Genomic DNA, 15,578 nt, shown 5'->3' with positions numbered 1-15,578 from the left:
GGAATTGGGCTATAGGGGCATAGGCCTCTACCCTGGGCTTTGGAATATTGGTGTCTGTGGAACCCGTCGTCCAGCCCAGGATCCAGCCTCGTAGGAGGGGGAACGTGGAGGTGACACTCCACGTTCCCGCCCGTTGATGGTAGTGGGAGATCGGTCCCAAAAGGAAACCGTCGCCCTCAAAAAATAACAAACCTTGAAAGGAAGTGCCTCCTACAGACACTAAGCTAAAACTGAGGCTGCCTGGCCCGGCCAGGGGGTGTATACTGCAGAGAAGGAGCTATGCTTTTGCATCTACTTAGTGTCCTCCTATGGATAGGAAGCATAACACCCATGGTCCTGTGTCCCCCAATGAGGCGTCAGAGAAAAAAAACCAGTTAATTTTTTCTTCCCTAGGTTTTGCTGGGGAATATCTGCAGAAAGGTACAACCATTTTCTCAAGAAATTTCTGCAGCAAAAACGCACAAACGCGGGTAAAAACGCAGTGTGTGAACAGGGCCTTAGGTCAAAGTCACACTGGCGTAGAGCATCCGATGCGAGAGAATAGAATGCTATCCTCTAATAACACTTGGCTCAAACTCTGCTGAGTGTGAGCCGAGTGTCTTTCACGGTGATCCGTTTCTCTCACATGCGAGAGTCAGAGCACAGGTGAGGAAAAAAGAGAATTTTGTTTACTTACCGTAAATTCTTTTTCTTATAGTTCCGTCATGGGAGACCCAGACCATGGGTGTATAGCTACTGCCCCCGGAGGACACACAAAGTTACTACACTCAAAACGTGTAGCTCCTCCCTCCTAGCATATACACCCCCTGCTAGCCAGTTCTAGCCAGTTTAGTGCAAAAGCTGAAGGAGGACATCCACCCACAAGAAGAGAGAGTAAAATCCGGAAGAGCCGGAACCTCTGTCTACAACAATAACAGCCGGTGAAGACACACGGAACAAGAAACCTGCCAACAGGCAATAGGGAGGGTGCTGGGTCTCCCATGACGGAACTATAAGAAAAAGAATTTACGGTAAGTAAACAAAATTCTCTTTTTCTTTATCGTTCCTATGGGAGACCCAGACCATGGGACGTTCAAAAGCAGTCCATGGGTGGGAATAAACAGACAACTGAGAAGCAGGCAAACCTAACTTCACAAATGGGCGACAGACGCCGGAAAGATGCGTCTGCCCAAGCCCGCGTCTGCCAAAGCATGAGCATGCCTTGGGTAGTGCTTCGAAAAAGTATGCAGACTAATTCGAGCTGCAGTCTGACAGACCTACTGAGCCGTAACCTGGTGCCTGAAAGCCCAAAAAGGCGCCGACAGGTCTGATCAAATGTGCTCTGATCCCCGGCGGGGAAGGCACTTGAGTACACTTGTAGGTCTCCGAAATGGCCGACCTAAGCCAACGAACCAGGGTCGGCTTAGATGCCGAGAGACCGCTACGCTGACTAGCAGTCAGCACCAGAGAGAGGTGCACCGCCTAATAACGGCGGTGCGAGACACATAGATCCGGAGCGCCCGCACCAGATCCAGGATATGCAACGCTTCCTCAAGCGATGAACAGGAGCCGGACAAAAGGAAGGCAGGAAAATTGCCCCGGATAAGGTGGAAGCAGTAACCACCTTAGGGAAAAAAGTCCGGAGTCGGACGGAGACCACCTTGTCTTGATGCAAAGACCAAAAAAAGGGGGTGACTCCGAGAGAGTGCAGCCAGAACTCTCTGGCGGGAAAATATAGCCACTAGAAAGACTACTTTCTGTGAAAGATGAAACAAAGAAACCTCCCCAAGAGGCGCAAAGGGAGGTTTCCGGGAACCGGGAGGACTGGATTAAGGTCCCAGGGCTCCATAGGCCGCCGGAAAGGCGGAATGATGTGAGATGCGCCCTTAAAGGAGCGCACCGGAGCCAGCCGGACGATACGCCGCTGGCACATACTGACAAAGCTGAGACCTGTCCCTTAATGAGGGATAGTCCTAGCTGTAGACCGGACTGTGGAAGGGACAGGAGGGTCGGCAAGGCCAAAAAGGTCAAAGGACACTTTGGAGCTCGAGTCATAGCGGAGATGACTTCAGGAAGGATACCAGAAGTCGCCAAGATCCGGGACTCAAGAGCTACGCCGTCAATCTGAGAATCCAGAATTCTGACGGAAAAAACGGACCTTTTGAGAAAAGGTCTGGACGGTCCGGAAGATGCCATGGCAACCCAACGGACAGAAGGAGCAGGTCAGAGTACCAAGCCTGCCTGGGTCAGTCTGGAGTATGAGAATGACCCGACGGCCCTCTTTACTGATCTTGCGCAGGACTCTGGACAAGAGGTAGAGGGTAAAATACGTAAAGAGACGAAGCTGGGGTCAAACATGAACCAGTGTGTCTACCGCAAAACCTGAGGATTGTGGACCACGGTTGGACAGCTGAAATAGTCTGCCTCGCAGTTTTCACATCTAGGATGTGGGCTGCGGATACGGTGGACTAGGAGTCCCTTGTCCACTGAAGAATGTTGAGCCGCCAAGATTGCCAGGCGGCTGAGTGTCCCGCCCTGGAAGCTGATGTAGGAAAAACGCTGTCACGTTGTCCGACTGGACTCGAATGTGCCTAGCCGCCAACAGATGGTGAAGGCTTAGAGAGCTAGAATACAGCTCTGATTTCCAGCACATTGATCCAGAGGGCTGATTCGGACAGAGTCCAAGCGCCCTGCGCTCCACGGTGGAGATATACTGCTCCCAAGGCGGATAGACTAGCATCCTGGTGAGGCTCACCCGGGACGGGGCCAGGAAGGAGCGCTCCTGAGACAGAGTGGCCGAAGCCACCACTGAAACGAGCCTCTGGTCAGTGGCGAAACCACCACCCCGTGGGAGGAGGGAGTTCGCTTGTACAGCGGAAAACATCCAATCTCAGAGGACGCAGGAGAAACTGGGCAAGGAATCGCTTCCATTGATGCCACCGTCTGACCAGCACCTGTATATGGTGTCTGATAGAACGACGCCGACCGCCAGCGGAGGGACTAATGATCGACTAAGAGCAGCTTCACAAGTGCCGATAGAGACTCGAATTGCGTCCCTGAGAACCTCTGGTTCGAAGTCAGAGTGGACTTGGGCAGAAAGACAAGCCACCCGAATAGGTTAGAGTGGCGAGAGTGAGCGAAGCACTCTGCTAAGAGTCAGCACTGGATGAAGCCCCGACAAGAAGGCCGTCCAGGGCAAAAGATCACTGCCAATCCCTAGGGGTGCAGGACCCTAATCACAGCTGCCCCAATGAGAATACTCGAGGGGCCGTGGCTAACCCCAAGGGAAGAGCCACGAATTGGACCACTCCGATTGTCAAAACGTAGTCAACGCTGGTGTGAAACTGCGATTGACCCGTGCAGATAGACATCTCTGATGCCGATGGCTGCTAGGGAATCTCCTTGGGTTCTTGATTGATCCGGTGAAAAACACACGGAACAAGACCGAGACTCCATGTGAAAACGCCACACCTGACTATGCTTGAAAAGCTAAAGATCCAGGTCGGAAGGCACCGCCCTCTTCGGGGACTAGGAATAGATTTAAGCAAAAATCTCAGAACCGTTCCCAGTCGGGAACCGGTACAATTACTCCATTGGTCTGCAAGAAATGCCACGGCCTGTGAGAAGGCGGCGGCCTTGGAGCCGGGAGGAGTTGACAGAGAAAATCTGTTTGGCGGGTGGACAGAATTCCATCCTGTAGCCATGGGAGATATAATCCCGCCCCCACTGAACGGAGACGTGTTAGAACCATACGTCGCCAAGTGGAGAGAGCCTGCCACCGACCAAGGAGGTTGTTGGCGTGGCTAGATAGCTCGGAGGAAGCTGGCTCAGTGGCAGCATCTCCTGCGGTCTTCTGAAGACGCAGCTTCGAGCCATTTGGTTCTATGAACCTAGGCCGAGCTAGAGGACGATCAGATGGAGGAACGGAAACCACCGAAACCTCAACTGATTCCTGCCCTGGACAGGTTCCCTGGTTTAGGATTGTGGCGAGGAAGCACACTCCCCGCCAAGAGCTTCCTTAATTTCACCCAGCTTGGTTCCGGGGAAACTGGGCCCACCAAGGGGGAGCCCAGCCAGGAACCTCCATAGAGGCATCTGCCTTCCAATTTCGAAGCCACAGGAGCCTGCGGATAGCGAGGAAGGTAGCCCAGACCACCGCCGTGCCGCGTCTAGCATGGCAGACCTGGCAGAGGATGAAAAGACTGAAGTCTGGAGTTCAGGCAACCGTTTTGGGCATAGAGTCCCTGTGAGAGAGTGCATCTCCTCCAGAGAAGCAGAGAAGTTACAAAAAACCGCACTGCTGTAAGCTGAGGAGAACAAGCTCCTGCCGTTCCCATACCGACTTGGCCCAAAGGACAACCGGGCGGACCGCAGAACCTTAAGTGAGGAGCCATCAGCCACTGACATAACGGTCCGGGCTGAGCCACCTGAAGTGAATGAGCCCACTTCTTGACCACCATGGGTGGACAGGGGAAACACAGTCCTCAGAAACACGCTTCATCTCAGAGCGGAGTGAGGTCCAGTACAAAATTAATGTACGGTAGAATCCTATAGAGGTGCCGTCAGCCACTGATACAACTAACCGGGCAGTCTAGACCGGAGTGGCTACCCTCTCTGAAGGGAGGGGGAGACAGGCAGCAGAACCCCGCTGTGGGGTCTGCAGGATAGGCTGTGGGCTTGGACGCAGCGGCCTGAAAACTGGAGTGGTTAAGTAACACACTCCTTGACCTGCTAAAGGTAAACTGTGCCTTTCTGCCAGCGGGGAATACTCCCCTGATCAGGCGGACACAAGAATAATGGACGCAAGCCAATCATTCGCATCTGCGTCACCTACGGACGGATCAATGTACATAAAGTAGCGTCCGTGTCCGCGGTAGAGACATCTTCCTCGTCCGGTGAATCAGCTCGTAATCGGAGCTGCGGGACGGGGAGGACAGGGGACCCTGCGTCTCCCTGTCAGGAGAACGGGGTCTGAGCCCAGAAGGAGAGTCCCTTGTGAGCTTGGCCGAGCGAGCAGAAAACGCCCTGAGAGGGGAACTGCATGCTCAGCAGATGCCGGGACAGCCGACCCCTGGAAATAGGAATCCTATGGGGGTCAGCCACCAAAACCGGAGCAGCTGGAGGGACCATTAATGAGCCCCCATGCTGAGGGGCCACAGTGGTTAGGAGCTCGGTATAGCCGTACGCCAAATCTTTGTAAAAAATGAAAAATCAAAAAGGGATGCATGTGTGTGTGTGGATCCTCCTGACACAAAGCAAGAAACTGGCTAGAACTGGCTAGCAGGGGGTGTATATGCTAGGAGGGAGGAGCTACACGTTTTGAGTGTAGTAACTTTGTGTGTCCTCCGGGGGCAGTAGCTATACACCCATGGTCTGGGTCTCCCATAGGAACGATAAAGAAAGGAGAGACTAGACTAATCTCATATGAGTACAGTCCGATGATTTACAAGCACCCATAGAGTTGTATGGCTGCGCGTGATCTGAGAGCAGCAATTTTTTTTCTCATGCTGAATTGGCATGAGGGGGAGAAGAAAAAAAAAAAAAAAAAAAAAAAAAAAAAAAAAAATCAAAAATGATAAGCACTGCCCCAAATAAAACAGATAGTACACATCAGATTTATACACAAATGTGAGCGCACACTTGATCCTGCATTGTCACATTTGCGAATGAGGCAGATCTAGTTTCTTTCCTGAAACTAGACTTACCTGCCATCTTCTAATCATACCTCTTTGGGTAGGATTTCACAGGCTACATAAACTCACTGTTACAGTAGGACCTTTATGTAGGATGTCTATTACTTGCAGGGTTGCATATTTAGATGATCTGTGCAGGAACTTTTCCTGCTTTATGCAATGCTGTAGAATAAAATTACATTTCATAAACATGGTAGTTTTGGCATGGTGCATAAAATATCTTGCCATATTAAAATAAAACAAATCTGCACCCACACCTTTTTAGTAGTAGACAGGGGATTGGAAAGGTTCCGTTTTATATAACAGACTCACTAATAATACCTTTAGGTATTAGGGATCTCTATTTTGCATTCTCTACACATTACTTACCAGTGTCTTTGTCCTTGGCTTTATACACTTGTCCATAGGTCCCTTCTCCAATGATGCCAATAATATCAAACTTGTCGACACATCGCTTACCCCAATCGATTTCTTTCTGCTGTCTTTCACCATAGCGGGGGCAGCAAATTCTGCCATACAAATAGAGAATGCATGGAAGACCATAAATATGAATATCTAGACTGAATCATTTTTGAAGAAAGAAATGATCTGCATTGTTAAGATGACAATTTGTAATGTTTCCTCAATATTCATGTAGCACAGTAAAGGGTACTTTGCACACTACGACATCGCAGGTGCGATGTCGGTGGGGTAAAATCGAAAGTGACTCACATCCGGCGTCACTGTCGACATCGTAGTGTGTAAAGCCTTTTACATACAATTAACGAGCGCAAAAGCGTCGTTATCGTATGATCGGTGTAGGGTCCGACATTTTCATAATGCTGCTGCTGCTGCGACGGTACGATGTTGTTCCTCGTGCGGCAGCACACATCGCTGTGTGTGAAGCTGCTGGAGCGAGGAACATCTACCTGCGTCCCGGCTGACTATGCGGAAGGAAGGAGGTGGGCGGGATGTTTACGTCCCGCTCATCTCCGCCCCTCCGCTGCTATTGGCTGACTGCCGTGTGACGTCGCTATGACACCGCACGACCCGCCCCCTTAGTAAGGAGGCGGGTCGCCGGCCAGAGCGACGTCGCAGGGCAGGTGAGTGCATGTGAAGCTGCCGTAGCGATAATGTTCGCTACGGCACCAATCACAAGATATTGCATCTGCGACGGGGGCGGGGACTATCGCTGCAGCGTCGGTAACACATTGTTACCGATATCGCAACGTGCAAAGCCCGCCTAAGACTAAAGGCCGCTTTACACGCAGCGACATCGCTAGTGTGCATCACGGGCAAATCGCTGTCCATGGCGAACAATATCACAGGTACGCGTCACACGAACTTACCTTCCTAGCGACATCGCTGTGGCTGGCGAACAGCCTCTTTTTTTAAGGGGTCGGTTCGTGTAGCGTCACAGCGACGTCACACAGCAGGCCACCAATAGAAGCGGAGGGGCGGAGAGGAGCCGCATGAACGTCACTCCCACCTCGTCGCCGGAGGACGCAAATACGCTGTTCGTCGCTCCCAGGGTGTCACACATAGCGATGTGTGCTGCCTCAGGAACAACGAACAACCTGCGTCCAGCACCAGCAACGATATTTGGAAAATGAATAACGTGTCAACAATCAACGATTTTGTGAGTATTGGGATCGTTAGCGGTCGCTCGTAAGTGTCACACGCAACGACGACGCTAACGAGGCCAGATGTGCGTCACGAATTCTGTGACCCCAACCATATCTCGTTAGCGTCGTCGCTACGTGTAAAGCAGCCTTAAGTTCACACGTCCATTAATCATCTCTTAGAACGGATCCAGCAGCAATCCGTTTGCATAACTTTTTTTTTTTTGCCAACAACTTTTGTCCATTTGGAAAGAAGGGAATTTTGTTTACTTACCGTAAATTCCTTTTCTTCTAGCTCCAATTGGGAGACCCAGACAATTGGGTGTATAGCTATGCCTCCGGAGGCCACACAAAGTATTACACTAAAAGTGTAAAGCCCCTCCCCCTCTGCCTATACACCCCCCGTGCTCCCACGGGCTCCTCAGTTTTGGTGCAAAAGCAAGAAGGAGGAAAAAATTATAAACTGGTTTAAAGTAAATTCAATCCGAAGGAATATCGGAGAACTGAAAACCATTCAACATGAACAACATGTGTACACAAAAAAACAGGGGCGGGTGCTGGGTCTCCCAATTGGAGCTAGAAGAAAAGGAATTTACGGTAAGTAAACAAAATTCCCTTCTTTGTCGCTCCATTGGGAGACCCAGACAATTGGGACGTCCAAAAGCAGTCCCTGGGTGGGTAAATAATACCTCATAATAGAGCCGTAACGGCTCCGTCCTACAGGTGGGCAACCGCCGCCTGAAGGACTCGCCTACCTAGGCTGGCATCTGCCGAAGCATAGGTATGCACCTGATAGTGTTTCGTGAAAGTGTGCAGGCTCGACCAGGTAGCTGCCTGACACACCTGCTGAGCCGTAGCCTGGTGCCGCAAGGCCCAGGACGCTCCCACGGCCCTGGTAGAATGGGCCTTCAGCCCTGAGGGAACCGGAAGCCCCGAGGAACAATAAGCTTTGAGAATTGGTTCCTTGATCCACCGAGCCAGGGTTGATTTGGAAGCTTGTGTCCCTTTACGCTGGCCAGCGACAAGGACAAAGAGTGCATCCGAGCGGCGCAGGGGCGCCGTACGAGAAATGTAGAATCTGAGTGCTCTCACCAGATCTAACAAGTGCAAATCCTTTTCACATTGGTGAACTGGATGAGGACAAAAAGAGGGTAAGGAGATATCCTGATTGAGATGAAAGGGGGATACCACCTTAGGGAGAAATTCCGGAACCGGACGCAGAACCACCTTGTCCTGGTGAAACACCAGGAAAGGGGCTTTGCATGACAACGCTGCTAGCTCAGACACTCTCCGAAGTGAAGTGACTGCTACTAGGAAAACCACTTTCTGCGAAAGGCGTGCGAGAGAAATATCCCTCATTGGCTCGAACGGTGGTTTCTGAAGAACCATCAGCACCCTGTTCAGATCCCAGGGTTCTAACGGACGCTTGTAAGGAGGGACGATGTGACAGACCCCCTGCAGGAACGTGCGTACCTGTGGAAGTCTGGCCAGACGCTTCTGAAAAAACACAGAGAGCGCAGAGACTTGTCCCTTAAGGGAGCCGAGCGACAAACCCTTTTCCAATCCGGATTGAAGAAAGGACAGAAAAGTGGGCAAGGCAAATGGCCAGGGAGAAAAACCCTGAGCAGAGCACCACGACAGGAATATTTTCCACGTCCTGTGGTAGATCTTGGCGGACGTTGGTTTCCTAGCCTGTCTCATAGTGGCAATGACCTCTTGAGATAATCCTGAAGACGCTAAGATCCAGGACTCAATGGCCACACAGTCAGGTTGAGGGCCGCAGAATTCAGATGGAAAAACGGCCCTTGAGACAGCAAGTCTGGTCGGTCTGGTAGTGCCCACGGTTGGCCGACCGTGAGATGCCACAGATCCGGGTACCACGACCTCCTCGGCCAGTCTGGAGCGACGAGGATGGCGCGGCGGCAGTCGGCCCTGATCTTGCGTAACACTCTGGGCAACAGTGCCAGAGGAGGAAACACATAAGGGAGTTGAAACTGCGACCAATCCTGAACTAAGGCGTCTGCCGCCAGAGCTCTGTGATCGTGAGATCGTGCCATGAATGCCGTGACCTTGTTGTTGTGCCGGGACGCCATTAGGTCGACGTCCGGCATCCCCCAGCGGCAACAGATCTCCTGAAACACGTCCGGGTGAAGGGACCATTCCCCTGCGTCCATGCCCTGGCGACTGAGAAAGTCTGCTTCCCAGTTTTCCACGCCCGGGATGTGAACTGCGGAGATGGTGGAGGCCGTGGCTTCCACCCACATCAAAATCCGCCGGACTTCCTGGAAGGCTTGCCGACTGCGTGTTCCGCCTTGGTGGTTGATGTAAGCCACCGCTGTGGAGTTGTCCGACTGAATTCGGATCTGCTTGCCTTCCAGCCACTGCTGGAACGCTTTTAGGGCAAGATACACTGCCCTGATCTCCAGAACATTGATCTGAAGTGAGGACTCTTGCTGAGTCCACGTACCCTGAGCCCTGTGGTGGAGAAAGACTGCTCCCCACCCTGACAGACTCGCGTCCGTCGTGACCACCGCCCAGGATGGGGGTAGGAAGGATTTCCCCTTCGATAATGAAGTGGGAAGAAGCCACCACCGAAGGGAAGCTTTGGTCGCCTGAGAGAGGGAGACGTTCCTGTCGAGGGACGTCGGCTTCCTGTCCCATTTGCGTAGGATGTCCCATTGAAGAGGACGCAGGTGAAACTGCGCGAAAGGGACTGCCTCCATTGCTGCCACCATCTTCCCCAGGAAGTGCATGAGGCGCCTCAAGGGGTGTGACTGACCTTGAAGGAGAGATTGCAACCCTGTCTGCAGTGACCGCTGTTTGTTCAGCGGGAGCATCACCATCGCTGAGAGGGTATGAAACTCCATGCCAAGATATGTCAGCGATTGGACCGGTGTCAGATTTGACTTTGGAAAATTGATGATCCACCCGAAACTCTGGAGAGTCTCCAGAGTAGCGTTGAGGCTGTGTTGGCATGCCTCTTGAGAGGGAGCCTTGACCAGCAGATCGTCTAAGTAAGGGATCACCGAGTGACCCTGAGAGTGGAGGACCGCAACTACTGTAGCCATGACCTTGGTGAAAACCCGTGGGGCTGTCGCCAGGCCGAACGGCAGTGCCGCGAACTGAAGGTGTTCGTCTCCTATGGCGAAGCGCAGGAAGCGCTGATGCTCTGGAGCAATCGGTACGTGGAGATAAGCATCTTTGATATCGATCGATCGATGCAAGGAAATCTCCTTGGGACATTGAGGCGATGACGGAGCGGAGGGATTCCATCCGGAACTGCCTGGTCTTTACGTGTTTGTTGAGCAGTTTTAGGTCCAGGACAGGACGGAAAGACCCGTCCTTCTTTGGAACCACAAACAGGTTGGAGTAAAAACCGTGACCCTGTTGCTGAAGAGGAACCGAGACCACCACTCCTTCTGCCTTCAGAGTGCCCACCGCCTGCAGAAGAGCATCGGCTCGCTCGGGAGGCGGAGATGTTCTGAAGAATCGAGTCGGAGGACGAGAGCTGAACTCTATCCTGTAACCGTGAGACAGAATGTCTCTCACCCAACGGTCTTTTACCTGTGGCAGCCAGGTGTCGCAAAAGCGGGAGAGCCTGCCACCGACCGAGGATGCGGTGTGAGGAGGCCGTAAGTCATGAGGAAGCCGCCTTGGTAGTGGCACCTCCGGCGGTCTTTTTAGGGCGTGACTTAGACCGCCATGAATCGGAGTTCCTCTGATCCTTCTGAGGCCTTTTGGACGAGGAGAATTGGGACCTGCCCGCACCCCGAAAGGACCGAAACCTCGACTGTCCCCTCCTCTGTTGGGGTATGTTTGGTTTGGCCTGGGGTAAGGATGTTTCCTTTCCCTTGGATTGTTTGATGATTTCATCCAATCTCTCACCAAACAAACGGTCGCCAGAAAATGGCAAACTGGTTAAGCACTTTTTGGAAGCCGAATCTGCCTTCCATTCCCGTAGCCACAAGGCCCTGCGTATTGCCACCGAATTGTCGGCTGCAACCGCCGTACGGCTCGCAGAGTCCAGGACAGCATTAATAGCGTAGGACGCAAATGCCGACGTTTGTGAGGTTATGGACGCCACTTGCGGCGCAGACGTACGTGTGAGTGCGTCAATTTGCGCTTGACCCGCTGAGATAGCTTGGAGTGCCCATACGGCTGCGAATGCTGGAGCAAAAGACGCACCGATAGCTTCATAGATGGATTTCAACCAGAGCTCCATCTGTCTGTCAGTGGCATCCTTGAGTGAAGCCCCATCTTCAACTGCAACTATGGATCTAGCCGCCAGTCTGGAGATTGGAGGATCCACCTTGGGACACAGAGTCCAGCCCTTGACCACGTCAGGGGGGAAGGGATAACGTGTATCCTTAAGGCGCTTGGAAAAACGCTTATCTGGACAAGCTCGGTGTTTCTGGACTGCCTCTCTGAAGTCAGAGTGGTCCAGAAACATACTCGTTGTACGCTTGGGAAACCTGAAACGGAATTTCTCCTGCTGAGAAGCTGACTCCTCTACTGGAGGAGCTGAGGGAGAAATATCCAACATTTGATTGATGGACGCGATAAGATCATTCACTATAGCGTCCCCATCAGGAGTATCAAGGTTGAGAGCGGCCTCAGGATCAGAATCCTGATCAGCTACCTCCGCTTCATCATACAGAGAGTCCTCCCGCTGAGACCCTGAACAATGTGATGATGTCGAGGGAATTTCCCAGCGAGCTCGCTTAGGCGGTCTGGGGCTGCGGTCCGTGTCAGAGACCTCACCCTGGGATCTATGAGACACCCCGGGAGGACATTGTTGTTCCAACTGAGGGGGACCAGGGAGCAATGATTCCACAGTGCCCATGGTCTGAGATACCGGTCTGGACTGCAAGGCTTCTAGTATCTTAGCCATAGTCTCAGAAAGTCTTTCAGTAAAAACTGCAAACTCCGTCCCTGTCACCTGGACAGTGTTAGCAGGTGGTTCCCCCTGGGCCACCCTTAGCAGAGGCTCCGGCTGAGTAAGTGCCACAGGGGCCGAACATTGCACACAATGAGGGTCAGTGGAACCTGCCGGTAGTATAGCCGTACATGCGGCGCAGGCAGCATAGTAAGCCTGTGCTTTGGCACCCTTGCTTTTTGCGGACGACATGCTGTTGTCTCCTCTGAGCAATCCAGGAGGGTATATAGCCAAAAATCAACCGTGCACCATACAGTGTAAAGTATAGCCTATAATCATATAATCTATAAGTACACTTCTGCACTAGTGGGGCCAGCACCTCAGGTGCTGCTTACCGCCCGCTCAAAGCGGTTGTGTGGTCACCAGAATCCCTGCCTGGGTTGCCCTAGAAAGTGCGGGAATCTGGTGCCCCACTGTGCAGTGAGGGGGGTGGAGTATGCAAAGCATGTTCCAGCCCTCAGTGCTGACGTCCTGTACAGCGTCCCGCCCTTCCCCTGACTGGCAGGCCTGGGGGCGGGAAAAGAGTGAGACTAGGCCGCAAAAGCCGGGGACTAAAGTTATAAGCGTGGCCGGCGTATAAGCACGGTCGGCGCGGTAGTCTCCGGCGTACTAACATTCCCAGCCGCGCTGCAGTGTGAAATGGCAGCGCGCGGTCAGCGCGGTAGTCCCCAGTAAACTAACACACCCAGCCACGCTGCAGTGTGTGATGGCACAAGCGCGGCCAGCGCTGCGGTCCCCGGCGCACTAACACACCCAGCAATGCTGGAGTGTTTCTGTGCGCGGTCCCCACGGGGACACAGAGTACCTCAAAGTAGCAGGGCCTTGTCCCTGACGATACTCGGCTCCTTATCCAGCAGAGTCCCCAGGAGCTGTGGATGGAGCACGGTCTCAGTGCCTGGAGACCGATTAGGATCCCACTTCACCCAGAGCCCTAAAGGGGATGGGGAAGGAAAAACAGCATGTGGGCTCCAGCCTCCGTACCCGCAATGGATACCTCAACCTTAACAACACCGCCGACAAGAGTGGGGTGAGAAGGGAGCATGCTGGGGGCCCTGTTATGGGCCCTCTTTTCTTCCATCCGACATAGTCAGCAGCTGCTGCTGACTAAGCTGTGGAGCTATGCGTGGATGTCTGCCTCCTTCGCACAAAGCATGAAAACTGAGGAGCCCGTGGGAGCACGGGGGGTGTATAGGCAGAGGGGGAGGGGCTTTACACTTTTAGTGTAATACTTTGTGTGGCCTCCGGAGGCATAGCTATACACCCAATTGTCTGGGTCTCCCAATGGAGCGACAAAAAACAGGATTTCTCGAGGAACCATTTATTTATTTTAACATGGGAGTCTATGGAAAATGGATCTGTTATCGGATTGCTATTTAGCCATCTGTTTTTCTTTCATTTCTAAAAGGATCCGTGTTTTTTGCTTACTGGATCTGTTTCAAATTGAAGATAATTAGCAATCCGTTAATGGATCCGTTCTCCATAGACTCCCATTTTTAAAAAACGATCCGGCAGAAATTAATTTTTCCAAAAAACGGACAAAAAAGTTGTTTGCACAGCTTGTGTGACCAACAGATCTCTGCTGGATCTGTTCTAAAGGATGATTACTGGACATGTGAGCTCGACCTAAGGTACACCAGATCATATAATCAGCCAATAAATCCAGGACGTGAGCTTGGTGCTCAATGTCCCAACCACAAACAACCGGAAGACATTTTGCCAAGATACAGATAACTTTTAGTACAACCACAGTGCTGATAGCTGATATAAAGCGAAAAATACAGTAATTAAGACGCACTTTTCCTACCAAAAATTTGGGAGGAAAATGGGGGGGGGGTATGTCTTATAAAGCGGTACCTGGGGGGGGGGGGTCCTGTCTGAGGCAATCGGGCGGCCGGGCGCCTGTGGCTGCATGCAAGCAGCCGGGTACCCGTGCTTGCGTGCGGTGGCAGCCGGCAGCCGGGTGCTGTGTGCGGGCGGCAGCCGGGTGCTGTGTGCGGGCGGCAGCCGGGTGCTGTGTGCGAGCGGCAGTCGGGTGCCCGTGCGGGCGGCACCCGGCTGCCGCCCGCACACTGGCACCCGGCTGCCGCCCGCACACTGGCACCCGGCTGCCGCCCGCACACTGGCACCCGGCTGCCTCCCGCACACTGGCACCCGGCTGCCGCCCGCACACTGGCACCCGGCTGCCGCCCGCACGCAAGCACAGGTACCCGGCGGCTTGTACGCAGGGTTGGCGGGCAGCCTGCTGGCTGCCACTCTGTGCGTGCGGGGCGGGCGGCTGTGCAGCATGTTACCAGTTGTCCGCGGTCCCACTTTCAAATGATGGCGCCGGTGGAGCTCTTGGATGAGAGCTTCATCTGCAAATGCGTCACTCCGGGCGCCATTACTTGAATCGGAACCGCGGACACACTGGGAAAACACCGAATCCATCTGCTCCACCACTGAGCCGTCGCCGCCGCCGCTGCTACCACTGAACCGGGACCGCGGACACTCACTGCACCGGCCTGCTGCACGGCTCACCCGCCACCGCTGCTGCCGCCACCACGGACCCCACGGCTCCTGCCACCACGGACCCCACGGCTCCTGCCACCACGGACCCCACTGCCACTGACCCGCCGCGCCTGCCAGCACAACCTGTGCCTCCTGTGACCCCGCTTCACCACCACTGCTGCCCCCCTCCGGTAAGAGAACACCGGACTATAAGAAGGACCCCATTTTTCTTTTTTTTACCTTTTTTTTTTAATGTCTAAATTTGGGGTGCGTCTTATAAAGCGAAAAATACGGTATATAGTGCAGGACATATTTACCATAGGATTCTATAAGGACTTATTTTTCTCACCCAGTGTCCACATATCGCTGTGACTAATTTTGATAAGACTTACAGTGGATATTACAGACTTACTTTGGCCTCTTCCTCAGAGGCTGCTGAGGAGGTGTTGCCGCTTTTGGCTCTGGAGAATCTGGAGGAGATGGATCGCCTCCTAGTAGTTCAGGAGGCAGTGGGAGATCAGTGAGAAGATGACGAGGCCTTTGCTCCTTATTCCTCTTGACGGGTTTGGAAGGGATAATTTCCACAAGACTGTGAAAAAGGAGAATTTCGTTATACAGAACTCAACCAACGGCACAAATCAGAGTTCTCAGGATAACACAAACTGTCATGGACAAAAGTGTTGGCACCCTTGGAATTGTTCCAGGCTCTCTATAAAGATTGTACATTGACAGTGAGGTGTCAATCACAGGAGGGGGGGGGGCAGATTTTAGTGCTTCTGAATTTGTGACTCTAGCAATAACTGTCCTTCTGCTTAAACAAACATACCAAATAAACAACTGATGGAGTCTGACAAGACAGGCAACCCTGAGTTTTCTATGTTA

At 52.8% G+C, this 15,578-nt stretch overlaps 1 protein-coding gene across 1 annotated transcript in view; it reads right to left on the bottom strand.

Moving 5' to 3' along the window:
- The window catches only part of CDK12 (cyclin dependent kinase 12), a 125,367-nt gene that overhangs the window by 95,618 nt on the left and 14,171 nt on the right, over positions 1-15,578 (bottom strand). Inside the window, exons 3-4 of the mRNA XM_075350127.1 lie at positions 15,109-15,285; positions 6,042-6,181 (exon numbers count right to left, since the gene is read on the bottom strand). Coding sequence (XP_075206242.1) covers positions 6,042-6,181; positions 15,109-15,285 — 317 coding nt within the window. The remainder of the gene's footprint in view (positions 1-6,041; positions 6,182-15,108; positions 15,286-15,578) is intronic.

The sequence above is a fragment of the Anomaloglossus baeobatrachus genome, chromosome 5, assembly GCF_048569485.1.
Source record: "Anomaloglossus baeobatrachus isolate aAnoBae1 chromosome 5, aAnoBae1.hap1, whole genome shotgun sequence".
In the NCBI taxonomy this organism is placed as follows: domain Eukaryota; kingdom Metazoa; phylum Chordata; class Amphibia; order Anura; family Aromobatidae; genus Anomaloglossus; species Anomaloglossus baeobatrachus.
Note: the sequence above shows the minus strand (reverse complement) of the source record. Positions and strands in the feature narration are given on the sequence as shown.